General features: G+C 59.1%; 1 protein-coding gene across 1 annotated transcript in view; it reads left to right on the top strand.

Moving 5' to 3' along the window:
- Positions 1 to 24650, top strand: part of PNPLA6 (patatin like domain 6, lysophospholipase) — a gene marked incomplete at its 3' end in the record, with an annotated part of 32331 nt that extends 7681 nt beyond the window's left edge. Inside the window, exons 10-32 of the mRNA XM_080361403.1 lie at positions 213 to 341; positions 423 to 503; positions 3478 to 3757; positions 4946 to 5052; positions 7319 to 7513; positions 8987 to 9064; positions 9262 to 9467; positions 10260 to 10391; positions 10484 to 10607; positions 10688 to 10801; positions 11063 to 11138; positions 11234 to 11374; positions 12701 to 12764; positions 12840 to 13008; positions 13078 to 13260; positions 13349 to 13467; positions 13553 to 13709; positions 14787 to 14903; positions 14988 to 15057; positions 22084 to 22232; positions 22306 to 22458; positions 23713 to 23829; positions 24546 to 24650. Of these exons, the coding sequence (XP_080217529.1) occupies positions 213 to 341; positions 423 to 503; positions 3478 to 3757; positions 4946 to 5052; positions 7319 to 7513; positions 8987 to 9064; positions 9262 to 9467; positions 10260 to 10391; positions 10484 to 10607; positions 10688 to 10801; positions 11063 to 11138; positions 11234 to 11374; positions 12701 to 12764; positions 12840 to 13008; positions 13078 to 13260; positions 13349 to 13467; positions 13553 to 13709; positions 14787 to 14903; positions 14988 to 15057; positions 22084 to 22232; positions 22306 to 22458; positions 23713 to 23829; positions 24546 to 24650 (3066 nt within the window). The remainder of the gene's footprint in view (positions 1 to 212; positions 342 to 422; positions 504 to 3477; positions 3758 to 4945; positions 5053 to 7318; positions 7514 to 8986; positions 9065 to 9261; positions 9468 to 10259; positions 10392 to 10483; positions 10608 to 10687; positions 10802 to 11062; positions 11139 to 11233; positions 11375 to 12700; positions 12765 to 12839; positions 13009 to 13077; positions 13261 to 13348; positions 13468 to 13552; positions 13710 to 14786; positions 14904 to 14987; positions 15058 to 22083; positions 22233 to 22305; positions 22459 to 23712; positions 23830 to 24545) is intronic.
- Positions 24651 to 27144: the final 2494 nt, after the last annotated feature.

Consider the following 27144-nt stretch of genomic DNA (forward strand, 5'->3'; position numbering starts at 1 on the left):
ACCACAACTGTCCCCAACCCAACCACAACTGTCCCCAAGCCCATCTATGACTGTCCCCAAGCCCCACCATGACTCTCCCTAACCCCACCCCACCAAACCCCTGGTGCCACCAACCGCCTCCCCAAAGTGCCACCGTCCCCAACCCTTGGCCGGGATACCCCGGCTTCCTTATCATCCCCATGAGGCCACCGGCCACCTCTCCATGTCCCCAGGGCCACCAGCGGCCATACCGCACGGTGTGCGCCCGCGCGGCCGAGGACTCCACGGTGCTACGGCTGCCGGTCGAGGCGTTTTCCGCCGTGTTCGAGAAGTACCCGGAGAGCCTTGTGCGGGTGGTGCAGGTGAATATCGGGGTCCTGGGGACACAGGGGGGTCCCTACGGGTGACAAGTGACAACTGACGGTGTTTTCCCCCCTCCTCAGATCATCATGGTGCGTCTGCAGCGCGTCACCTTCTTGGCGTTGCACAATTATTTGGGGTTGACCAACGAGCTCTTCAGCCACGTGAGTTTGTGATGGGAATTTTGGGGGGGTTGGGTCACCCTCGGTGGTACCAATGACACAGAATCACAATGTCAGGGGGTGGAAGGGACCTTGAAAGAGTCACCTCAGGGGTCAAAGTGGCACCAGAATCACCTCAGGGATCAAAATGGCCCCAAAATCTCCTCAGGGTCAAAATGGCGCCAGAATCACCTCAGGGATCAAAATGGCGCCAAAATCACCTCAGGGTCAAAATGGCACCAGAGTCACCTCAGGGTCAAAATGGCGCCAAAATCACCTCAGGGATCAAAATGGTGCCAGAATCACCTCAGGGATCAAAATGGCGCCAAAATCACCACAGGGATCAAAATGGCGTCAGAATCACCTCAGCGCTCAAAATGGCACCATTGATGTCCCCCCAAGCCACAGTGATGTCCCCCCAAGCCACACCGGTGTCCCCAAAGCCACATTGATGTCCCCAAAGGCATAGTGATGTCACCAAAGCCAGTGATGTCTCCCCAGAGCCACACTGATGTCCCCTTAAAACCACATTGATGTCCCCTCAATCCACTCTGGTGTCCCCAAAGCCACAGTGATGTCCCCTTAAAACCACATTGATGTCCCCCCAAAGCCACAGTGATGTCCCCCCAAAGCCACAATGATGTCCCTCCAAGTCACACTGGTGTCCCCAAAGCCACACTGGTGTCCCCAAAGCCACAGTGGTGTCCCCTTAAAACCACATTGATGTTCCCCCAATCCACTCTGGTGTCCCCAAAGCCACAGTGATGTCCCCCCAAAGCCACATTGATGTCTCCCCAATCCACTCTGGTGTCCCCAAAGCCACAGTGATGTCCCCCCAAAGCCACATTGATGTCTCCCCAATCCACTCTGGTGTCCCCAAAGCCACAGTGATGTCCCCCCAAAGCCACAATGATGTCCCCCCAATCCACTCTGGTGTCCTCAAAGCCACAGTGATGTCCCCTTAAAACCACAGTGATGTCCCCCCAATCCACTCTGGTGTCCCCCAAAGCCACAGTGATGTCCCCCCAAAGCCACAGTGATGTCCCCCAAACCACATTGATGTCCCCAAAGCCACAGTGATGTCCCCCCAATCCACATTGATGTCCCCCCAAGCCACAATGATGTCCCCCCAAAGCCACATTGATGTCCCCCCAAGCCACACTGGTGTCCCCAAAGCCACAGTGATGTCCCCCCAAGCCATATTGGTGTCCCCAAAGCCACCCTGATGTGTCCCCAATCCACTCTGGTGTCCCCAACGCCACAGTGATGTCCCCAAAACCCCACTGATGTCCCCCCAATCCACTCTGGTGTCCCCCCAACGCCACATTGATGTCCCCTTAAAACCACAATGATGTCCCCTCAATCCACTCTGGTGTCCCCCCAATGCCACAATGATGTCCCCTTAAAACCACAATGATGTCCCCTCAATCCACTCTGGTGTCCCCAAAGCCGCAGTGATGTCCCCCCAAGCCATATCGGTGTCCCCAAAGCCACCCTGATGTGTCCCCAATCCACTCTGGTGTCCCCAATGCCACAGTGATGTCCCCAAAACCCCACTGATGTCCCCCCAATCCACTCTGGTGTCCCCCCCAACGCCACATTGATGTCCCCTTAAAACCACAATGATGTCCCCCCAATCCACTCTGGTGTCCCCAACGCCACAGTGATGTCCCCAAAGCCCCACTGATGTTCCCCCAATCCACTCTGGTGTCCCCAATGCCACAATGATGTCCCCTTAAAACCACAATGATGTCCCCTCAATCCACTCTGGTGTCCCCAAAGCCGCAGTGATGTCCCCCCAAGCCGTATCGGTGTCCCCAAAGCCACCCTGATGTGTCCCCAATCCACTCTGGTGTCCCCAAAGCCACAGTGATGTCCCCAAAACCCCACTGATGTCCCCCCAATCCACTCTGGTGTCCCCCCAATGCCACAATGATGTCCTCTTAAAACCACAATGATGTCCCCCCAATCCACTCTGGTGTCCCCAACGCCACAGTGATGTCCCCAAAGCCCCACTGATGTCCCCCCAATCCACTCTGGTGTCCCCCCAATGCCACAATGATGTCCCCTTAAAACCACAATGATGTCCCCTCAATCCACTCTGGTGTCCCCAAAGCTGCAGTGATGTCCCCCCAAGCCGTATCGGTGTCCCCAAAGCCACCCTGATGTGTCCCCAATCCACTCTGGTGTCCCCAAAGCCACAGTGATGTCCCCAAAACCCCACTGATGTCCCCCCATTCCACTCTGGTGTCCCCCCAACGCCACATTGATGTCCCCTTAAAACCACAATGATGTCCCCCCAATCCACTCTGGTGTCCCCAACGCCACAGTGATGTCCCCAAAGCCCCACTGATGTTCCCCCAATCCACTCTGGTGTCCCCAATGCCACAATGATGTCCCCTTAAAACCACAATGATGTCCCCTCAATCCACTCTGGTGTCCCCAAAGCCGCAGTGATGTCCCCCCAAGCCGTATCGGTGTCCCCAAAGCCACCCTGATGTGTCCCCAATCCACTCTGGTGTCCCCAAAGCCACAGTGATGTCCCCAAAACCCCACTGATGTCCCCCCAATCCACTCTGGTGTCCCCCCAATGCCACAATGATGTCCCCTTAAAACCACAATGATGTCCCCCCAATCCACTCTGGTGTCCCCCCAATGCCACAATGATGTCCCCTTAAAACCACAATGATGTCCCCTCAATCCACTCTGGTGTCCCCAAAGCTGCAGTGATGTCCCCCCAAGCCGTATCGGTGTCCCCAAAGCCACCCTGATGTGTCCCCAATCCACTCTGGTGTCCCCAAAGCCACAGTGATGTCCCCAAAACCCCACTGATGTCCCCCCATTCCACTCTGGTGTCCCCCCAACGCCACATTGATGTCCCCTTAAAACCACAATGATGTCCCCCCAAGCCACTCTGGTGTCCCCAAAGCCCCCCTGATGTCCCCAAAGCCCCCCTGACGTGTCCCCCTCTTTTCAGGACATGCAGCCGCTGCGGTTGTTCCCCCAGCCCGGCCACGCCGCCCGCACCAGCCCCGTGCGCCACGGCAGGCGGGGGCTCGGGGGGGCCGAGGAGCCAGGTAGGAACCGGGGAGGTGCAAACCAGGACCCCCCCCCAATTTTGGGGGTGTCTCTCGCCTTCTGGTGCTCAGGGTGGGGGTCTCATCCCACAGGGGACACGCTGAAAAGCGGGGGGCTGGAGACCCCCCCCCCGGCGCCACCGCTGAGCCGCTGCATCTCCATGCCTGTGGACATCTCCGGTGGGTCGGGGGGTGCGGGAATAAAGGGGGGGGGGGGTGTCCTGGGGTTGTGTGACCCCCCCCCGGGGTTGTGCAGAGCCCTCTGGGGTGTTTGTGTGTCCCCAGGATTCTACAGGCCCCCCCAAGGTTGGGCGGCCCCCCAAAAATGAACCCCAAAGACTCATGGACCCCCCAGACTCATGTCCCCCTCCCAGACTCATGTCCCCCCCAGACTCATGTCTCCCCCAAATTCATGTCCCCCCAGACTCATGTACCCCCATACTCATGTACCCCCCAAGACTTATGTCCCCCTAGACTCATGTCCCCCCCAGACTCATGTCCCCCCAAACTTATGTCCCCCCCCAGATTCATGTACCCCCCAAATTCATGTACCCCCCAAACTCATGTCCCCCCCAGACTTATGTCCCCCCCAGACTCATATGCCCCCCAGACTCATGTCCCCCCCAGACTGGGTCCCCCCAGACTCTTGAGTCCCCCCAAACTCATGTCCCCCCAAACTCATGTCCTCCCAAACTCATGTCCCCCCCAGACTTATGTCCCCCCCAGACTCATGTCCCCCCCAGACTTGGGTCCCCCCAGACTCTTGGGTCCCCCCAAACTCATGTCCCCCCAAACTCATGTTCCCCCCAGACTCATGTCCCCTCCCCTAAAATTCATGTCCCCACCAAACTCATGTCCCCCCCAGACTCATGTCCCCCCAGACACATGTCCCCCTCCCAGACTCATGTCCCCCCCCAAACTCATGTCCCCCCCAAACTCATGTCCCCCCCAGACTCATGTTCCCATCCCCCAGACTCATGTTCCCCCCAAATTCATGTCCCCCCCCAAATTCATGTCCCCCTCCCAGACTCATGTCCCCCCCAAACTCATGTCCCCCCCAAACTCATGTCCCCCCCAAACTCATGTCACCCCCAAGACTCATGTCCCCCCAGACTTATGTTCCCCTCCCCCAGACTCACGTCCCCCCAAGTCTTCTGTCCCCCCCCCCCAAAACTCATGTCCCCCCAAACTCATGTACCCCCAGATTCATGTCCCCCCCAAACTCCTGTCCCCCCAGACTCATGTCCCCCCAACTCATGTCCCCCCCAGACTCATTTCCCCCCAAACTTACGTCCCCCTCCAAACTCATGCACCCCCAGACTCTTGTATCCCCCAATGACCCCCCATCTCCTCCTTTCCCCCCCCCAGGCATCCAGAGGGGCCCCCGCTCCGACTTCGACATGGCGTACGAGCGCGGGCGCATCTCCGTGTCGCTGCAGGAGGACGGCGCCGCCGCCATGGCCGCCTTCGCGCGGGTGAGCCCCGCGCCGGCCCCGCTGCGCCCCAAACCCTCCCCATTGTGTTGGGGTCACCACTGACCCCCCCCAAATCCCTCCTCATTGTGTTGGAGTCACCACTGCCCCCCAAACCCCATGGCGGTGAGGTCTGGTCCAACATGGCCGCCACGTCCCCTTGGCCTGGATGAGACCTGGTCCACTTCTGCAACCCCAAACCCTCCACAGTGGGTTTTGGGGTCACCACTGACCCCCCTAAACCCTCCCCATTGTGTTGGGGTCACCACTGACCCCCCCAAACCCTCCTCATTGTGTTGGGGTCACCACTGCCCCCCAAACCCTTATCATTGTGTTGGGGTCACCACTGACCCCCCCCAAACCCTCCCCATTGTGTTGGGGTCACCACTGACCCCCCTAAACCCTCCTCATTGTGTTGGGGTCACCATTGACCCCCCAAAACCCTCATCATTGTGTTGGGGTCACCACTGCCCCCCAAACCTTCCCCATTGTGTTGAGGTCACCACTGACCCCCCAAACCCTCCTCATTGTGTTGGGGTCACCACTGACCCCCCAAAACCCTCCCCACTGTGTTGGGGTCACCACTGCCCCCCAAAACCCTCCTCATTGTGTTGGGGTCACCACTGACTCCCAAAACCCTCCCCATTGTGTTGGGGTCACCACTGCCCCCCAAACCCCATGGCGGTGAGGTCTGGTCCAACATGGCCGCCACGTCCCCTTGGCCTGGATGAGACCTGGTCCACTTCTGCAACCCCAAACCCTCCACAGTGGGTTTTGGGGTCACCACTGACCCCCCTAAACCCTCCCCATTGTGTTGGGGTCACCACTGACCCCCCCAAACCCTCCTCATTGTGTTGTGGTCACCACTGCCCCCCAAACCTTTATCATTGTGTTGGGGTCACCACTGACCCCCCTAAACCCTCCCCATTGTGTTGGGGTCACCACTGACCCCCCAAAACCCTCCTCATTGTGTTGGGGTCACCACTGCCCCCCAAACCCTTATCATTGTGTTGGGGTCACCACTGACCCCCCCCAAACCCTCCCCATTGTGTTGGGGTCACCACTGACCCCCCTAAACCCTCCTCATTGTGTTGGGGTCACCATTGACCCCCCAAAACCCTCATCATTGTGTTGGGGTCACCACTGCCCCCCAAACCCTCCTCATTGTGTTGGGGTCACCACTGACCCCCCAAACCCTCCTCATTGTGTTGGGGTCACCACTGACCCCCCAAAACCCTCCCCACTGTGTTGGGGTCACCACTGCCCCCCAAAACCCTCCTCATTGTGTTGGGGTCACCACTGACTCCCAAAACCCTCCCCATTGTGTTGGGGTCACCACTGACCCCCCTAAACCCTCCCCATTGTGTTGGGGTCACCACTGACCCCCCCAAACCCTCCTCATTGTGTTGGGGTCACCACTGCCCCCCAAACCCTTATCATTGTGTTGGGGTCACCACTGACCCCCCTAAACCCTCCCCATTGTGTTGGGGTCACCACTGACCCCCCCAAACCCTCCTCATTGTGTTGGGGTCACCACTGCCCCCCAAACCCTTATCATTGTGTTGGGGTCACCACTGACCCCCCCCAAACCCTCCCCATTGTGTTGGGGTCACCACTGACCCCCCTAAACCCTCCTCATTGTGTTGGGGTCACCATTGACCCCCCAAAACCCTCATCATTGTGTTGGGGTCACCACTGCCCCCCAAACCCTCCTCATTGTGTTGGGGTCACCACTGACCCCCCAAACCCTCCTCATTGTGTTGGGGTCACCACTGACCCCCCAAAACCCTCCCCACTGTGTTGGGGTCACCACTGCCCCCCAAAACCCTCCTCATTGTGTTGGGGTCACCACTGACTCCCAAAACCCTCCCCATTGTGTTGGGGTCACCACTGACCCCCAAACCCTCCTCATTGTGTTGGGGTCACCACTGACCCCCCAAAACCCTCCCCATTGTGTTGGGGTCACCACTGACCCCCAAACCCTCCCCATTGTGTTGGGGTCACCACTGACCCCCTAAACCCTCCTCATTGTGTTGGGGTCACCACTGACCCCCTAAAACCCTCCCCACTGTGTTGGGGTCACCACTGACTCCCAAAACCCTCCCCATTGTGTTGGGGTCACCACTGCCCCCCAAACCCCATGGCGGTGAGGTCTGGTCCAACATGGCCGCCACGTCCCCTTGGCCTGGATGAGACCTGGTCCACTTCTGCCACCCCAAACCGTCCCCAGTGTGGCCGGCGGCCATGGCCACGTGTCCCTTGTCCCCAGTCGGTGTCCCACGAGCCCAAGGAGCCCAAGGAGCGCAGGTCGGGGCCGGCGGAGGAGCCGCCGTCGGGCGTCCACCATTCGAGCGAGGACGAGCTGGCCGGCGGGGACTGTCCCTTCGGGCCGTTCCAGGGCCGCCAGCCCGGCGCCATCTTCGAGGCGGCCAAGCGGGAGCTGGTGAAGCTGATGAAGGTGGAGGTGAGGCCGGGGACGGGGGCGGCGCGAAGGTGGCGCGACTTCGCGGCGGTTCTCGAGTGGTGGTGGGTTCCCTGTGTCCCCATTGATTCGTGGTGGCCCCCAATGACTCGTGGTAGCCCCCAATGTCTCGTGGTGGTCCCTCGTGCTTTGTGGTGGTCCCATTGCCTCGTGGTGGTCCCCAGTACGTCATGGTGGTCCTCATCACCTTGTGGTGGTCCCCAATGTCTTGTGGTGGGTCCCCATTGCTTCGTGTTGGTTCCCATTACCTCATGGTTGTCCCCATTGCTTCATGGTAGTCTTCATTGCCTCGTGGTGGTCCCCATTGCTTCATGGTGGTTCCTGTTGCCTCGTGGTGATCCCCATTGCTTCATGGTGGTCTCCATTGCCTCATGGTGGTCTCCATTGCCTCATGGTGGTCTCCAGTGCTTCTTGGTGGTCCCCATTGCTTCATGGGGGTTTCCATTGCTTCATGGTGGTTCCCATTACCTCGTGGTGGTCCCCATTGCCTCATGGTGGTCCCCATTGCTTCATGGTGGTCTCCAGTGCTTCTTGGTGGTTCCTGTTGCCTCATGGTGGTCCCCCTTGCTTTGTGGAGATCCCCATTACTTTGTGGTGGTTCCCATTACCTCGTGGTGGTCCCCATTGCATCGTGGTGGTCCCCAGCATCTCATGGTGGTCCCCATTGCCTCATGGCGGTCCTCCTTGCTTTGTGGAGATCCCCATTGCTTCGTGGTGGTTCCTGGTGCCTCGTGGTGGTCTCCATTGCTTCATGGTGGTCCTCATTGCCTCGTGGTGGTCCCCATTGCTTCGTGGTGATCCCCATTGCCTCGTAGTGGTCCCCATTGCTTTGTGGTGGTTCCCATTGCCTCATGGTGGTCCTCGTCACCTCATGGTGGTCCCCAATGTCTTGTTGTGGTCCCCATTGCCTCATAGTGGTCCCCATTGCTTCATGGTGGTCCCCATTGCCTCATGGTGGTCCCCATTGCTTCATGGGGGTTTCCATTGCTTCATGGTGGTTCCCATTACCTCGTGGTGGTCCCCATTACCTCGTGGTGGTCCCCATTGCCTCATGGTGGTCCCCCTTGCTTTGTGGAGATCCCCATTGCTTTGTGGTGGTTCCCATTACCTCGTGGTGGTCCCCATTGCATCGTGGTGGTCCCCATTGCCTCATGGTGGTCCCCATTGCTTCGTGGTGGTCCTCATTGCCTCGTGGTGGTCCTCATTGCCTCGTGGTGGTCCCTATTGCCTCGTGGTGGTCCCCATTGCCTCGTGGTGGTCCCCATTGCTTCGTGGTGGTCCCCATTGCCTCATGGGGGTCCCCATTACCTCATGGTGATCCCCGTTGCTTCATGGTGATTCCCATTACCTCATGGTGATCCCCGTTGCTTCATGGTGATCCCCATTACCTCGTGGTGGTCCCCATCTCCTCCTGGTGGTCCCCATCCCCTCACGTGATGCCGTTCTTCCCTCTAGGACCCATCTCTCCTCAACAACCGTGTCTTGCTCCATCACGCCAAAGCCGGGACCGTCATCGCCCGTCAAGGGGACCAGGTGGGTTGAGGGCTTGGGGACCCGGTGTGCCACCTCACTCCCCCTTCCCCACATTTCCATGGGGTGCAACTCTTCCTTCTCCTACCCTACGGGTGACGGGGGGGGCAACAACAATCCCCAGAACCATCTGAAGGGTGTGAAGAAGACCAGAAGCGGTACCGGCGTCACCCAAGGGTGACGACGTGCCGTTTCGGCAGGACGTGAGCCTCCACTTTGTGCTCTGGGGCTGCCTCCACGTCTACCAACGCATGATCGACAAAGCCGAGGACGTCTGCCTGTTCCTCACGCAACCCGGCGAGATGGTGGGACAGCTCGCCGTGCTCACCGGAGAGCCCCTCATCTTCACCATCAAAGCCAACCGCGACTGCACCTTCCTCAAGATCTCCAAGTCGGATTTCTATGAGTGAGTCGCAGCGGCGGAGCTTTCGGGGCGAAGGGTCGATGCCCCAAGGGGGTTCCGCCGTGTCCCCCCCATCCCATCCCAATAGATGGGATGAGGATGAGTTCACACAGATGAGATCAGGTGTGAGTTCACCTGCGTGAAATGAATGATAATCACTCCAGGGCTCCAATTCAATGATTAATTGACTAAAAACACGCGGTGGGGTACAAATTACGGCAATTAGCGACTCGCCAAAAGTATAATATCACAAAACTTATCAATACATCGACAGCAAAAGGTCTAAAAATGGTGGATTGGCAGCAATTAGTAACTATAATGTAGAGTTTGATTTTAGCAGCAGAATTTACAGTGATATTAATATTTGTGTTCAAGAGAAAGGAAAACGAGAGAGAAGGAAAACTATAATATAAGAAAGAGTGAGATATCACCCATGCACAGGTTATTGATCCAGCGACGGCCACTGGTCGTGTTGGAGACTTGGAAAGAAGGAAAGAGAGAAGAAAGTTGGGAAAATTAACGATGTTTTACTAATGCTGCTGATAAAAATAGAGAAAATAACACAAAATATACAAAACTGATATTGAAAGTCCTGGCAGCTGCAGGGCAGGCACCCGAAGTCCTGGAGTGGACTCTGCAACCAAGTGGAACTGGATTCAGTCTGTCTCTAGGGCTCGGTTTGCAGGGACGACTCGCAGGGTCCTCTCTGAATTTCGGCTATAATAATAAGAAGGTTTTAGCTGAAGGGTAAATTCACTAAAAGAGAGACTTGTTTCTTGAACTGTTGGCCCGCAGGATCATGCGGGAGCAGCCCAGCGTGGTGCTGAGTGTCGCCCACACCGTGGCCGCCCGCATGTCGCCGTTCGTGCGCCAAATGGACTTCGCCATTGACTGGATGGCGGTGGAAGCCGGGCGGGCACTCTACAGGTACCGACGCGTGGGTTCCCACCTCCGCTTGGCGACACCCACCTCAATGTGGGGTCGTTGAGGTGCCACCAGCGCTGTCCCCTGTCCCCCAGGCAGGGTGACAAGTCCGACTGTACCTACATCGCGCTCAACGGGCGCCTCCGCTCCGTCATCCAGAAGGGCAGCGGCAAGAAGGAGCTGATCGGGGAGTACGGCCGCGGGGACCTCATCGGCGTGGTGAGAGCCGCGGCGGCGCGCCGGGGCGGGCGCCACACGCGTCGTGTCCGTCTGTCCTGCCCACACGTCTCTTTGTCCAGGTGGAGGCGTTGACTCGGCAGCCCCGGGCCACCACAGTCCACGCGGTTCGGGACACCGAGTTGGCCAAGTTGCCCGAGGGCACCTTGAACAACATCAAGCGCAGATACCCCCAGGTACCACCATCCTGGTGTCCCCGTGTCCCCTCCCGCTGGTGACACTCGTTAAAACCGGCTTAAATGAAGGAATTAAAGACATAATTCGAGCTGTTGGAGGAGAAGGGCTGATACACTCAAGGGTTGTCCCTCTCTGAGGTCCCCAAGGGTGGGTGGTGGCACCCAGAAAGACGTGTGGGACACCTGTTGGGTGTATTGCTGAGTCTCCAGCTTGGGAAGCCCTCCCAGGTCTGGTGGCCACCTCTGTCCTCGTCCCTGCAGGTTGTCACCCGCCTCATCCACCTCCTGAGCCAGAAGATCTTGGGAAACCTTCAGCAGCTCCGTGGCCCCTTCGCAAGTAGGTCCCAAAGGGGTTGGGGACAATGGGGTGGCCTCACCGGGGGTGGTGGCACATGGGAGGTGGCCACCATGCCGTGGTCTCTGTCCCCGCAGGCTCTGGTTTGGGTATGGCCTCCAGCTCGGAGCCCACCAACCCCACCAGCAACCTGTCCACGGTGGCGGTGCTGCCGGTGTGCGACGACGTCCCCACGGCCGCCTTCACGCTGGAGCTCAAGCACGCGCTCAATGCCATCGGTGAGTGACAGCACCGCAGTGGCAACTGTAGCATGGTGACCATAGCGCCGTGGCATGATGGTGACTGCAGCACGGTGGTGGCCACAGCATGGTGGTGACCATGCCATGGTGGTGGCAACAGCCCCAGGACTTGGTGGTGACCACAACATGGTGGTGACCACGCCATGGTGGTGACAACAGCCCTAGGGCTTGGTGGTGACCACAGCATGGTGGTGACCATGCTATGGTGGTGACCACAGCCTTGTGGCATGATGGTGACCACAGTATGGTGTTGACCACAGTGTCATGGCATGGTGACCACAGCCCTGTGGCATGGTGGTGACCACAGCATGGTGGTGACCACAGCATAGTGGTGACCATGCCATGGTGGTGACAACAGCCCTAGGGCTTGGTGGTGACCACAGCATGGTGGTGACCATGCTATGGTGGTGACCATGGTGTCATGGCATGGTGGCAACCATGATGGGGTGATGACTGGAGCCCACAGCATGGTGGTGACCACGCCATGGTGGTGACCACAGTGTCATGGCATGGTGGCAACCATGGCATGGTGACCATAGCCCCATGGCATGATGGTTACCACAGTGTGGCAGTGACCACAGCATGGTGGTGACCACGCCATGGTGGTGACAACAGCCCCAGGGCTTGGTGGTGACCACACCATGGTGGTGACCATGCTATGGCGGTGACCACAGTGTCATGGCATGGTGGTGGCCATAGCATGGTGGTGACTCTGCCATGGTGATGACCACACCATGGTGGTGACCATGCTATGGTGGTGACAACAGCCCCAGGGCTTGGTGGTGACCACAAAATGGTGGTGACCACACCATGGTGGTGACCATGCTATGGTGGTGACCACAGTGTCATGGCATGGTGGTGGCCACAGCATGGTGGTGACTCTGCCATGGTGATGACCACACCATGGTGGTGACCACGCCATGGTGGTGACAACAGCCCCAGGGCTTAGTGGTGACCACAGCATGGTGGTGACCATGCTATGGTGGTGACCACAGTGTCATGGCATGGTGGTGACCACAGCATGGTGGTGACCATGCTATGGTGGTGACAACAGCCCCAAGGCTTAGTGGTGACCACAGCATGGTGGTGACCACGCCATGGTGATGACAACAGCCCCAAGGCTTAGTGGTGACCACAGCATGGTGGTGACCATGCTATGGTGGTGACCACAGCATCATGGCATGGTGGTGACCACACCATGGTGGTGACCACGCCATGGTGGCGACCATGCTATGGTGGTGCCCCTGCCATGATGGCAACCACAGCCCCACGGCGCAATGTTGACTAGGTCCCCACCTCCCCCAGGTCCCACGCTACTCCTCACCAGCGACATCATCCGTGCCCGTCTTGGCTCCTCGGCCCTGGACAGGTAACTCCCGTCGGTCGAAACGTCCCCGCTGTGTCACCACTGCCGTGCCACCGCTTGACCCCTCCATCCGGGCAGCATCCACGAGTACCGGCTGTCGGGGTGGCTGGCGCAGCAGGAGGACATCCACCGCATCGTCCTCTACCAAACCGACTGCACCCTCACACCGTGGACCGTGCGCTGCATCCGCCAAGCCGACTGCATCCTCATCGTGGGCTTGGGCGACCAAGAACCGGCGTTGGGAGAGGTGAGACGGGTCGGGCTTGGCCGTGGTGGGACAACCGCGGCCACGCCGGGTGGCTGACGCCTTCCACAGCTGGAGCAGATGTTGGAGAACACGGCGGTGCGGGCGCTGAAGCAGCTGGTTCTCCTGCACCGCGAGGACGGGCCCAGCCCGTCGCGCACCGTCGAGTGGCTCAACATGCGCAGCTGGTGCTCGGGTCACCTCCACATCAAGTGTCCCCGGCGCGTCTTCTCCCGCCGCAGCCCCACCAAACTGGTACGTTGGCGTGTGTCCTCCCCATCTCGGGTGACTTTTGGTGACGCACCGTTGTCATCGTCACCCGTCGTCCGTCCCGCCCGCACAGCGGGAGATGTACGAGAAGGTGTTTGAGAAGAACGCCGACCGGCACAGCGACTTCTCCCGCTTGGCGCGCGTCCTCACCGGCAACACCATCGCCCTGGTCCTGGGGGGCGGCGGAGCCAGGTGGGTGACGCGCCGCGGTGGGACCCACGGGGATGGGGGGTCCCCGATCTTCTCCATCCTCCCCTCGGTGTCGTCCCCAACACAGGGGCTGCTCCCACATCGGGGTGATCAAGGCGATGGAGGAGTCGGGGATCCCCATCGACATGGTGGGTGGCACGTCCATCGGCGCCTTCATCGGTGCGCTCTACGCCGAGGAGCGCAGCGCCGTGCGCACCAAGCAGCGGGCGCGCGAGTGGGCCAAGGTGGGTGCGGTGACACCGGCCGAGGTCACCCCGGCCCCGGCTGTCCCGCTTTTGGGGAGGACACCCGCTGGGGTGTTGCTAAAGCATCTCCTTCCTCTTTCTCTTGTTCCTCTTCTTCCTCTTGTTGTTCCTCTTCGTCCTTCTTCTCCTTGTCTCCTCCTCTTCCTCCTCTCCTTCCCTTTTCTTCTTGTCTTCCTCCTCCTTCTCCTCTTCTGCTGCTCCTTCTTTCTTCTCTTTTATTCTCCCCTTTTCTTTCTCCTTCTTCATATTCCTCCTCCTCCTTTTTCTTCCTCCTCCTCATTCTCCTCTCTCTTCTCTACTTATTCTTTCTCCCACTTCTCTCCTTCTTCCTCATCCTCCTCCTCTTCCTCCTTCTCTCCTTCATATTCATCCTTCTGCTTCTTGTTCTCCTTCTTCATCATTCTCCTTTTCTTCTTCTTATTATTATTCCTCTTCTTCTTCCTCTCCCTCTCTTCTTCTTCTTCCTTCTCCTTCTCTCCTTATTCATCCTTCCTTGTCCTTCTCCTTGTCCTTGTCCTTGTCCTTCTCCTTCTCTTCTCCTTCTCCTTCTTTCTCCTTCTCTTTCTCCTTCTTCTCCTTCTCCTCCTTCTCCTTCTTCTCCTCCTTCTCTTTCTCCTTCTCCTTCTTTCTCCTTCTCTTTCTTCTCCTCCTTCTCTTTCTTCTCCTCCTTCTCCTCCTTCTCCTCCTTCTCCTCCTTCTCCTCCTTCTCCTCCTCCTCCTCCTTCTCCTCCTTCTCCTTCTCCTTCTCCTTCTCCTTCTCCTTCTCCTTCTCCTTCTCCTTCTCCTTCTCCTTCTCCTTCTCTTCTCCTTCTTCTCATTCTCCTCCTCCTCCTCCTCCTCCTCCTCCTTCTCTTTCTCCTTCTCCTTCTCTTCTCCTTCTCCTTCTCCTTCTCCTTCTCCTTCTCATTTTCCTTCTCCTTCTCCTCTTTCTCCTTCTCCTTCTCCTCCTTCTTCTCCTTCTCCTCTTTCTCCTTCTCCTTCTTCTTCTCCTCCTTCTGCTTCTTCTTCTCCTTCTTCTTCTCCTCCTCCTTTTCTGTCCTCTTCCTCCCCCTCCAGTGCATGAACTCGGTGTTCGAGACCGTCCTGGACCTCACCTACCCCATCACCTCCATGTTCTCGGGCTCGGCCTTCAACACCAGCATCAACAAGGTTTTCCAGGACAAGCAAATCGAGGTGCGTCGCGTGGACCACCCGTAGTGGGTCCCACCCACCCCCCGACGTCCCCACGGTGTCACCCACCCCGTCTTGTCCCCACAGGACCTATGGCTGCCCTACTTCAATGTCACCACCGACATCACGGCCTCGGCCATGCGGGTGCACACGGATGGTAAGAGCCACCACGGGGACACTTTTGGTGCCACCACGTCCCACCTTGTGGGGACCCTCCTCACCAGCACCCCAAAATGGTGCCGCTGTCCCTTGGGGGAAGGTTTGTCACATGCCATGGGGAGGGGACACCTGGCACAGCAAGGAAATGGCTTGGAGGGCTCGTGGTGAGACCAGGTGGTGGTGGTGACACCACTGTTGGTGACACCAGCAGGCTCAGGTCCCCGTGGGGATGTGGGATGGGGATGGGGACATGCTGGGGGTGTCCCCACATCTCAGCGCCCCGGGGACACGTGTCCCGTCTAACGTCTGCTCACCACTAACCCCAGTAACCCACGCTCACGGCATGTGGAGCACAGGGGCGCGGTGGCGTGGTGGTGGTGGAGACCATGTGGTGGTGGTGGTGAAGACTACGTGGTGGTGGTGAAGACCATGTGGTGGTGGTGGTGGAGACTACGTGGTGATGGTGAAGACCATGTGGTGGTGGTGGAGACTATGTGGTGGTGGAGAAAACATGGTGGTGATGGGGACCACATGGTGGTAGTAGAGGCAACATGGTGGTGGTGGAGACTACATGGTGGTGGTGGAGACCATGTGGTGGTGGTGGAGACCACGTGGTGGTGGTGGAGACTACGTGGTGGTGGTGAAGACCACGTGGTGGTGGTGGAGACCATGTGGTGGTGATGAAGACCACGTGGTGGTGGTGAAGACCACATGGTGGTGGTGAAGACCACATGGTCGTGGAGAAAACATGGTGGTGGTGGAGACCATGTGGTGGTGGTGGTGGAGACAATGTGGTGGTAGAGACCATGTGGTGGTGGTGGAGACTACGTGATGGTGGTGGAGACCATGTGGTGGTGGAGAAAACATGGTGGTGGTGGAGATTACGTGGTGGTGGTGGTGGAGACAATATGATGGTGGTGGAGACTGCATGGTGGTGGTGGTGGAGACCACGTGGTGATGGAGAAAACATGGTGGTGGTGGAGACCACGTGGTGGTGGTGGAGACTACGTGGTGGTGGTGAAGACTATGTGGTCATGGGGATGATGCCATGCTGCTGGTGGAGACAACATGGTGGTGGTGGAGACCACGTGGTGGTGGAGACAATATGGTGATGGTGGAGACCCTGTGGTGGTGGTGGTGGAGACAATATGGTGATGGTGGAGACCCTGTGGTGGTGGTGGTGGAGACAACATGGTGGTGGTGGAGACCACGTGATGGTGGTGATGGAGACAATCTGGTGGTGCTGGTGGAGACAACATGGTGGTGGTGGAGACCACGTGGTGGTGGGGACTACATGGTCATGGGGATGATGCCGTGGTGGTGGTGGAGACCATGTGGTGGTGGTGAAGACAACGCAGTGGTGGTGAAGACAACGCGGTGGTGGTGAAGACAACGTGGTGGTGGAGACTACATGGTGCTGGGGATGATGCCGTGGTCATGGGGGAGAGCACGTGGTGGTGGTGGGGATGAAGCTGTGGTGGTGGTGGGGACCACGTGGTGGTGGGGATGATGTGGTGGTGGTGGAGACCACATGGTGGTGGGGATGATGCTGTGGTGGTGGTGGAGACAACATGGTGGTGGGGATGATGCTGTGGTTGTGGAGACCACGCGATGGTGGGGATGAATCTGTGGTGGTGGTGGTGTTGGACCTGTGGTGGTGGCCATGGTGGTGGTGGCCATGTGGTGGTGGGGATGATGCCATGGTGGTGGTGGAGGCAACATGGTTGTGGAGATGATGATATGGTGGTGATGCTGGACAAGTGGTAGGGATGATGCGGTGGTGGGGACGTCACAGTGGTGGGGACGTCGCAGTGATGGGGACGTCGCGGTGGTGAGAACATCACAGTGGTGGGGACATCGTGGTGGTGGGGATGTCGCGGTAGGGGGGACATCGTGGTGGTGGGGATGTCGCGGTGGTGAGAACATCACAGTGGTGGGGACATTGTGGTGGTGGGGACATCGCGGTGGTGAGAACTTCACAGTGGTGGGGACATCATGGTGATGAGGACGTTGCAGTGGTGGGGACGTTGTGGTGGTGGGGACATCATGGTGATGAGGACGTTGTAGTGGTGGGGACATGGTGGTGGTGGGGACGTCGCGGTGGTGGGGACGTCACGGTGGTGGAGACGTCGCGTTGGTGGGGACGTTGCAGTGGTGAGAACTTCACAGTGGTGGGGACATCATGGTGATGGGGATGTTGCAGTGGTGGGGATGTTGTGGTGGTGGGGACATCATGGTGATGGGGACATCGCGGTGGTGGGGACGTCGCGGTGGTGGGGACGTTGCGGTGGCTGCCCCTCCTCCTTGCCTGGTGTCGGCGCTCACCTGGGACATTGAGCCGTCCACGGGGCGCAGGTGGTGGCTCGGTGGCAGCCTGGCTCTCGCTCTGCCTGTTCCTCCGGCTTCTAACGCCAACTAACCCCCCTCACCCTCTCCTAACATCCCCCCCGAGGGACTTCCCCTTGGTCCACGGGGCTCCAAAGGTCCCACCGGCGCGGTGCCGGCGGCCTCGGTCACCTCCGTGGCCGTGACCGTGTCCTCTCCCTCCGGCAGGCAGCCTTTGGCGCTACGTCCGAGCCAGCGCTTCTTACACCCCCTACCTGCCACCGCTCTGCGACCCCAAGGACAGCCACTTGCTGGTGGATGGCTGCTATGTTAACAATGTCCCAGGTCAGCATCTCACCCACCGGGGCCAAAAGCCCCACCGAAAAAAAAACCCATCCCAAACAGGTCCAAAAAAACAATGTCCCAACCCAAAACCACCTTGAAACCCAAAAAATATGTCACAACCCCAAAAAAACACATTGCAATCCAAAAAAAACACGCCACAACCCCCAAAAATATGTCGCAAATCAGGTTGAACCATGTCCAAACTCACGTTGACCAAGGACCCAATTGAGGTTGACCCAAGAACGCAACCCAGGTTGAGCAAGAAGCCAACCGAGGTTGGCCAGGAACCCATCTGAGGTTGAACAAGAAGCCAACCCAGGTTGACCAAGAACTCAACTGAGGTTGACCAAGAACCCAACACAGATTGACCAAGAACTCAACTGGGGTTGGCCAAGAGCCCAACCCAGGTTGACCAAGAGCTCAACCCAGGTTGACCAAGAACTCAACTGAGGTTGAACAAGAGCCCAACCCATGTTGACCAAGAACTCAACTGAGGTTGAACAGGAACCCAACCGAGGTTGACCAAGAGCTCAACCGAGGTTGAACAAGAGCCCAACCCAGGTTGACCAAGAACCCAACTGAGGTTGACCAAGAACCCAACCTAGGTTGACCAAGAACTCAGCTGAGGTTGGTCAAGAGCCCAACCAAGGTTGACCAAGAACCCAACCCAGGTTGACCAAGAACCCAACGCAGGTTGACCAAGAACCCAACACAGATTGACCAAGAACTCAACCAAGGTTGAACAAGAACCCAACCCAGGTTGACCAAGAACCCAACACAGATTGACCAAGAACTCAACCGAGGTTGACCAAGAACCCAACGCAGGTTGACCAAGAACCCAACACAGATTCACCAAGAACTCAACCGAGGTTGGCCAAGAGCCCAACCGAGGTTGAACAAGAACCCAACCCAGGTTGACCAAGAACTCAACCTAGGTTGACCAAGAACCCAACACAGGTTGACCAAGAACTCAACTGAGGTTGACCAAGAGCCCAACCCAGGTTGACCAAGAACCCAACACACATTGGCCAAGAACTCAACCCAGGTTGACCAAGAACCCAACACAGATTCACCAAGAACCCAACCAAGGTTGACCAAAAGCCCAACCCAGGTTGACCAAGAGCCCAATCCCGATTGACCAGGTGGCCGGTCAGAGTGCGCAATGGGTTCCTCTGCCACCCGTGGTTGCCCCGTTGGCCAACCATGGGCTGTAGACATCCCCGGGCGCGGGCAAGGCCGAGGGGCAGCCCCCGCCACGCGTGGGGTGTGGGGTGGACCGTGCTGATTGCGTTTGTTCCCGCCGGCGCAGGCTCGCTCTGGCGGTACGTGCGAGCCAGCATGACCCTTTCTGGCTACCTACCGCCACTCTGCGACCCCAAGGACGGCAACTTGCTGATGGACGGGGGTTACATCAACAACCTGCCAGGCAAGTCAACGCCGGCACCGGCACCGCCCGACCGGGGCGCCCGCCGATGCGGCGGTTGGGTGGGAGCTGCGTGGCCACCACGAGATGGGTTCTCGATGAGGTTTGAGGTTGGATTTGGGACATCTGGCTTGGCTTTGCATCTTCTTGGCAGCTTCGTCGTTGGGCGTCTTCATCTTTCACGTGCAAAACGACGTTCGTCCATCTTGTGGCATCTCGTGGTGTCCTCAGCACCAGGTGGCCTCCAAGACATCGTCATCCTCCTCCATGTGGAAGATCCATCCCTTCATCTTGTGTCATCTCTTGGTGGCTTCGTTGTTGGACGTCTTCATCTTTTTTCACGTTCAAAACAATGTTCGTCCATCTTATCTCATCTCGTGGTGTCCTCAGCACCAGATGATCTCCAAAACATCATCATCCTCCTCCATGTGGAAGATCCATCCCTTCGTCTTGCGTCATCTCTTGGTGGCTTCGTTGTTGGACGTCTTCATCTTCTTTCACGTGCAGAGCAAAGTTCGTCCATCTTATCTCATCTCGTGGTGTCCTCAGCACCAGATGATCTCCAAAACATCATCATCCTCCTCCATGTGGAAGATCCATCCCTTCGTCTTGCATCATCTCTTGGTGGCTTCGTTGTTGGGCATCTTCATTTGTCCATCTTGTGTCATCTCACGGTGTCCTCAGCACCAGGTGACCTCCAAGACATCATCATCCTCCTCCATGTGGAAGATCCGTCCCTTCATCTTGAATCATCTCTTGGTGGCTTCGTTGTTGGATGTCCCCTCAAGGCATCTTCATGTTCCTTCACGTCCCAAATAAGTCACAGAGTCTTGCGTCATCTCTTGGTGGCTTCCCAGATCATCTTCATCCTTAAAGATGTCCCTCCATCTTGTGTCATCTCTGAGTCACCTTATGTCACCTCTGGGTGTCCTTAGCACCCCCCTAGAGCATCTCCATGCTCCTTAGGTTCCCACCTCCACCTTCCTCCATCCCGCATCATCTTCTCGACTTTGGGTGTCCTCCCAGGGCATCTCCACCATCTTTTGTTCTCCCCAGCACTGGTTGTCCTCCTGGAACATCTTCACACTTCACCAAGACACTTTGGTCCATTTTGGGTCATCCTCTCATGATTTTTTGATCTCCTGGTGCCCTCCTTGGGCCTCTCCATCCTCCTTCACATGGAAACCACCTTCCTCCATGTTTCACCATCATCTCCTGGTGTCCCACCACCATGTGTCCTCCTGGGGCATCTCCATCCTCCTTCGCATGGAAACCACCTTCTTCCACATTGCACCATCATCTCTTGATGTCCTCATGCCCAAGTGTCCTCCTGGGGCATCTCCATCCTCCTTCACATGGAAACCACCCTATTCCATGTTGCTTCATCATCTCTTGATGTCCTCACCACCGAGATCTCCATCCTCCTTCACATGGAAACCACCTTCTTCCACGTTGCACCATCATCGCTTGATGTCCTCAGCACCGAGTGTCCTCCTGGGGCATCTCCATCCTCCTTCACATGGAAACCACCTTCCTCCATGTTTCACCATCACCTCCTGGTGTCCCACCACCAAGTGTCCTTCTGGGACATCTCTATCCTTCTTCACATGGAAACCACCTTCTTCTACATTGCATCTCTTGATGTCCTCAGCACCATGTTCCCTCCTGGAGCATCTCCACCCTCTTCCATGTTCAAGCCGTCTCCATCCACCTCACATCACCTCCTGGTGTCCCACCACCAAGTGTCCTCCTGGGGCATCTCCATCCTTCTTCACATGGAAACCACGTTCTTCCACATTGCACCATCATCTCTTGATGTCCTCACCACCGAGTGTCCTCCTGGGGCATCTCCACCCTCCTTCACATGGAAACCACCCTATTCCATGTTGCTTCATCATCTCTTGATGTCCTCAGCACCGAGTGTCCTCCTGGGGCATCTCCATCCTTCTTCACATGGAAACCACCTTCTTCCACATTGCATCTCTTGATGTCCTCAGCACCGTGTTCCCTCCTGGAGCATCTCCATCCTTGTCCATCTTCAAGCCGTCTCCATCCACCTCACATCACCTCCTGGTGTCCCACCACCGAGTGTCCTCCTGGTGCATCTCCATCCTTCTTCACATGGAAACCACGTTCTTCCACATTGCACCATCATCTCTTGATGTCCTCACCACCGAGTGTCCTCCTGGTGCATCTCCATCCTCCTTCACATGGAAACCACCCTATTCCATGTTGCTTCATCATCTCTTGATGTCCTTACCACCGAGTGTCTTCCTGGGGCATCTCCATCCTTCTTCACATGGAAACCACCTTCTTCCACATTGCATCTCTTGATGTCCTCAGCACCATGTTCCCTCCTGGAGCATCTCCACCCTCTTCCATGTTCAAGCCGTCTCCATCCACCTCACATCACCTCCTGGTGTCCCACCACCAAGTGTCCTCCTGGGGCATCTCCATCCTTCTTCACATGGAAACCACGTTCTTCCACATTGCACCATCATCTCTTGATGTCCTCACCACCGAGTGTCCTCCTGGTGCATCTCCATCCTCCTTCACATGGAAACCACCCTATTCCATGTTGCTTCATCATCTCTTGATGTCCTCACCACCGAGTGTCCTCCTGGGGCATCTCCATCCTTCTTCACATGGAAACCACCTTCTTCCACGTTGCATCTCTTGATGTCCTCAGCACCGCGTTCCCTCCTGGAGCATCTCCACCCTCTTCCATGTTCAAGCCGTCTCCATCCACCTCACATCATCTCCTGGTGTCCCACCACCGAGTGTCCTCCTGGTGCATCTCCACGCTCCTCATCCCCCGGCGCCGCTGCCCATGCCCACGTTGTGCCACCATCCTGCCGCCGGGCTCCTGCGCCCATGGGACACCATCCCACCACCCAACCCAACCCAACCTCTTCCCTTCCCACCCCGCAGCCGACATCGCCCGCAACATGGGCGCCAAGACGGTGATCGCCATCGACGTGGGCAGCCAGGATGAGACCGACCTCTGCAACTACGGCGACAGCCTGTCCGGCTGGTGGCTCCTCTGGAAACGGCTCAACCCTTGGGCTGAGAAAGTCAAGGTGAGACCCGGTGGGACGCGGGGGACGCCGCTGAGGTGGTGGGGACGAGGTGCTGAGCTCCTGGTCCGCGTAGGTGCCCGATATGGCGGAGATCCAGTCCCGCTTGGCCTACGTGTCCTGCGTGCGGCAATTGGAGGTCGTCAAGTCCAGCTCCTACTGCGAATACATCCGCCCGCCCATCGACCGCTTCAAGACCATGGATTTCGGCAAGTTCGACGAGATCTACGTGAGTTGGGGGGCGCGGGGAGGCCCGTGGGGTGTCTCAGAGGGCCCCAAGTCATCGGTGAGATGCGCTAAGCCATGGGTTGAGGTTCTCCAGCCATCAGTTGGGTGGATTGGGTCATCAGTTGGGTGCCCTGGCCATCAGTTGGGTGTCCTGGGTCATCAGCTGGGTGTCCTGGGTCATCAGCTGGGTGTCCTGGGCCATCAGTTGGGTGTCTTGGGTCATCAGTTGGGTGCCCTGGCCATCAGTTGGGTGCCCTGGCCATCAGTTGGGTGTCCTGGGTCATCAGCTGGGTGTCCTGGGCCATCAGTTGGGTGTCTTGGGCCATTGGTTGGGTGTCCTGGGTCATCAGTTGGGTGTCCTGGGCCATCAGTTGGGTGTCTTGGGCCACCAGTTGGGTGTCTTGGGCCACCAGTTGGGTCTTTTGGGCCATTGGTTGGGTGTCTGGACCATCAGTTGGGTGTCTTGGGCCATCAGTTGGGTGTCTTGGGCCACCAGTTGGATCTCTTGGGCCACCAGTTGGGTCTCTTGGGCCATTGGTTGGGTGTCCTGGGCCATCAGTTGGGTGCCTCAACCATCTATGGGGTGTCCTGGGCCATCAGTTGGGTCTCTTGGGCCATCAGTTGAGTGCCTCAACCATCTATGGGGTTCTCCAGCCATCAGTTGGGTCTCTTGAGCCACCAGTTGGGTCTCTTGGGCCATCAGTTGGGTGTCCTGGGCCATCAGTTGAGTGTCCTGGGCCATCAGTTGGGTGTCTTGGGCCACCAGTTGGGTCTCTTGGGCCATTGGTTGGGTGTCTGGACCATCAGTTGGGTGTCTTGGGCCATCAGTTGGGTGTCTTGGGCCATTGGTTGGGTGTCTTGGGCCACCAGTTGGATCTCTTGGGCCATCAGTTGGATCTCTTGGGCCATCAGTTTGGTGTCTTGGGCCATCAGTTGGGTGTCCTGGGCCATCAGTTGGGTGTCCTGGACCATCACTTGGGTGTCTTGGGCCACCAGTTGGGTCTTTTGGGCCATCAGTTGGGTGTCCTGGGCCATCAGTTGGGTGTCCTGGACCATCAGTTGAGTGTCTTGGGCCACCAGTTGCCATGTCCAACCCATCCCTTGGATCCCCCGGCCCATTGTTCGGGGTGGCCTTGGCCATTGTTTGAGGTGCCCTGGCCATTGTTTGGGGTGACCCAGGCCATTGTTGGGGTGCCCTGGCCATTGTTTGGGGTGCCCTGGCCACCGATGTGGCCTTGGCCACCTGTCCCCGCAGGACGTGGGCTACGGGCACGGCAAAGTGGTGTTCGAGGGCTGGAGCCGCGGGGACGTCATCGAGCAGATGGTGAAGGACCGGCGCTCGGCCGACTTCTACGAGAGCAAGCGCATGGACGTGAGTGCGGTGACACCGGGGACACCTCCGGAGCAGCTCTGTCCCTTGTCCTTGGCCCTTGTCCCTTGTCTTGTCCTCGCTCTCCCCCGTGTCCTTCCAGCCATCCTGGTGCAGGTTGTGCCGCCAAGTGTCCTCCTGTCCCCCCTCAGTGTCCTCCTGTCCTCCTGGTGTCCTTCTGTCCCTCACCTCCTGGTCTCTGCGTCCATCTCCTGTCCCCCTCCCCTTCATCCTTTTGTCCCCCTTGTCCCATCTCCTTGTCCCCTTGTCCCATCTCCTGTCCCTTCCTTTGTCCCCTTGTCCCATCTCCTGTCCCCTTATTCCATCTCCTGTCCCCTCCTTTGTCCCCTTCTGCCATCTCCTGTCCCCTCCTTTGTCCCTTTGTCCCCTTTTCTCATCCCCTTGTCCCCTTGTCCCACCTCCTGTCCCGTCCTTTGTCCCCTTGTCCCCTTGTCCCATCTCCTGTCCCCTCCTTTGTCCCTTTGTCCCCTTGTCCCGTCTCCCGTCCCCTCCTTTGTCCCCTTGTCCCCTTGTTCCATCTCCTGTCCCCTCCTTTGTCCCCTTGTCCCCTTATCCCATCTCCTGTCCCCTTGTTCCATCTCCTGTCCCCTCCTTTGTCCCCTTGTCCCACCTCCTGCCCCCCCATCTCCTTCTGTCCCTCTCACCGCGTCCCCTCCCCAACCTCTCACTTTGGGGGTGTCACTCTCTGTCCCCCCCAGGTGCTGACGTGTCCCAGCGCCGGTTTCACCGATTTGGCCGAAATCGTCTCCCGCATCGAACCCGCCAAACCCCCCCTGTCCGACGGTTACGCCGACGGTGAATGAGGGGGTGACCCAGATTTTGGGGGGGGGGTTTGGGGGGGGCAGCTCCAAACACGGTGCCTCATCCTGACCCCCAATTTCATGTGTGTCCCCCCCAAGAGGAATCCGACTACCTGACCGAATACGAGGACGAGGGGCCCGATCCGGCGCGGGGGGAGGACGACGCCTGCGCCCCCCCCGAGTGGGCCAGCGCCCCCGAGGCCGTGAGTGTGTGTGTCCCCAATATGGGGACACCCCAAAATGGGGGGGACTGGGGTTTGGGGGGTCCTGAGTTCCTCTGTGGGGTGTACCTGGGTTTGGGGGGGGTGCTGGGTCCCCCATGGGATATCCCTGGGTTTGGGGGTGTCCCCAGGATGCTCTAATTCCCCCATGGGGTTTCTCTGGGTTTGGGGGGACCCTGAGCCCCCCATGTGTTGTCTCTGGGTTTGGGGGGTCCTGACCCCTCCATGGGGTGTCACTGGGTTTGGGGATGCCCTGAGCCCCCTGTTGGGTGTCCCTGGGTTTGGGGGGTCCCCAGGATGCTCTGACCCCCCCCGTGGGTCATCCCTGAGTTTTGGGGTGTCCTGAGACCCCCATGGGGTATCACTGGGTTTGGGGGTGTCCTGAGACCCCCGTTGGGTCTCCCTGGTTTTGGGGGGTCCCCAGGATGCCCTGAGCCCCCCATGTGGTGTCTCTGGGTTTAGGGGTGTCCTGAACTCCCCCATGGGGTGTCCCTGGGTTTGGGGGGGTCCTGAGCCCCCCGTTGGGTGTCCCTGGGTTTTGGGGTGTCCTGAGGACGCCCCAACCATGGGCTGCCCCCCCCGTGTCCCCGTCCCGCTGTCCCCACTGTGTCCCTGTGTCCCCAGGAGGAGGAGCAGACGACCCTTCGGCACCGCCCGGCCCGGGACCCCCCCGGCCCCCCCCACCTGAACCCCAAACCCTCCAGGAGCCGCCTCGACCTCCCTCAGGTGTCCCCGCGTCCCCCCCCTCCCCCCCGGCACCGGCCCTTGGACCCACTTGTCCCCAAGCCGGGGGGGGGGGGGGACACGGCGGGGGGGGCTCCAGGGACCCCCATTAACCCCCCCGCACTGTTGCACTGGCCCAGTTCCCCCCCCCAGGACCCCCAGGACCCTGTGGGTTTGGGGGGGGGACGAGACTACTGTAAATGGTCCTTTTTTTTTTTTAATTATTATTATTATTATTTAAAACAAACCCGGTTGGATATTTATTCATTTTTATTTAGTCTTATTTTATTTATTTTTAGCTATTTTTATATCAACTCCCCCGTCTCCCCCCCCCCCGTATCTGCTGCTCTCAGCCACGCCCCTCAGAGGCTCCGCCCCCTCGGAGGCTCCGCCCCCCGTGACTCCACCCCCTTCGGCTCCGCCCCCTGTGCGTCTCTGCCCCCCCGTTTGGCTCCGCCCCCTCTTGGGCTCCTCCCCCCGCGGCTCCACCCCTCCGTGGCTCCGCCCCTCCACAACGGCTCCGCCCCCAGCGCCTCCGCCCCCCGCGCGGCTCCGCCCCCTCCACGGCTCCGCCCCCTTCCCGCGGCTCCACCCCCTTCCCATGGCTCCACCCCCTCCCCGTGGCTCCACCCCCTGCGGCTCCGCCCCCTGTGCGTCTCTGCCCCCCCATTTGGCTCCGCCCCCTCTTGGGCTCCTCCCCCCGCGGCTCCACCCCTCCGTGGCTCCGCCCCTCCACAACGGCTCCGCCCCCAGCACCTCCGCCCCCTTCTCAGCTGCTCTGCCCCCCTCCACGGCTCCGCCCCCCCGGCTCCGCCCCCCGACTCCGCCCCTCCGAAGCTCCGCCCCACCTCCCCAGATCCACCCCCTCCCCGTGGCTCCACCCCCTTCGGCTCCGCCCCCTGTGCGTCTCTGCCCCCCCCGTTTGGCTCCGCCCCCTCTTGGGCTCCTCCCCCTGAGGCTCCACCCCTCCGTGGCTCCGCCCCTTCACAACGACTCCGCCCCCAGCGCCTCCGCCCCCTTCTCAGCTGCTCCGCCCCCTCCACGGCTCCGCCCCCTCCACGGCTCCGCCCCCTCCCCGTGGCTCCACCCCCTTCCCGCGGCTCCGCCCCCCCGACTCCGCCCACCCCGGCTCCGCCCCCCAACTCCGCCCCTCCGAGGCTCCGCCCCACCTCCCCAGATCCGCCCCCTTCCCGCGGCTCCGCCCCCTCCCCGTGGCTCCGCCCCCTCCCTGCGGCTCCGCCCCCTCCCCGTGGCTCCACCCCCTTCGGCTCCGCCCCCTGTGTGTGTCTCTGCCCTCTATCTCTGCTCTGCCCCATAGCAGCTCCGGCCCGTCTCAGCTGCTCCGCCCCCTCACTGGCTCCGCCCCCTCACTGGCTCCACCCCCTCACTGGCTCCGCCCCGCCCGGCTCCGCCCCCTCTTTGGCCCCGCCCCGTTGGTGCCAGCGCCCCCTGGCGCCTGCGGGCAGCGCCGCACCGCGGGGACAGCGGTTCATGCCAGGGGGTGTCGGGGGGACCCAGAGAGGACAGGGAGGGGCGGGGGGACCCGTGAGGGG

Source organism: Nesoenas mayeri (assembly GCF_963082525.1).
Source record: "Nesoenas mayeri genome assembly, chromosome: 31".
NCBI classification, from domain to species: domain Eukaryota; kingdom Metazoa; phylum Chordata; class Aves; order Columbiformes; family Columbidae; genus Nesoenas; species Nesoenas mayeri.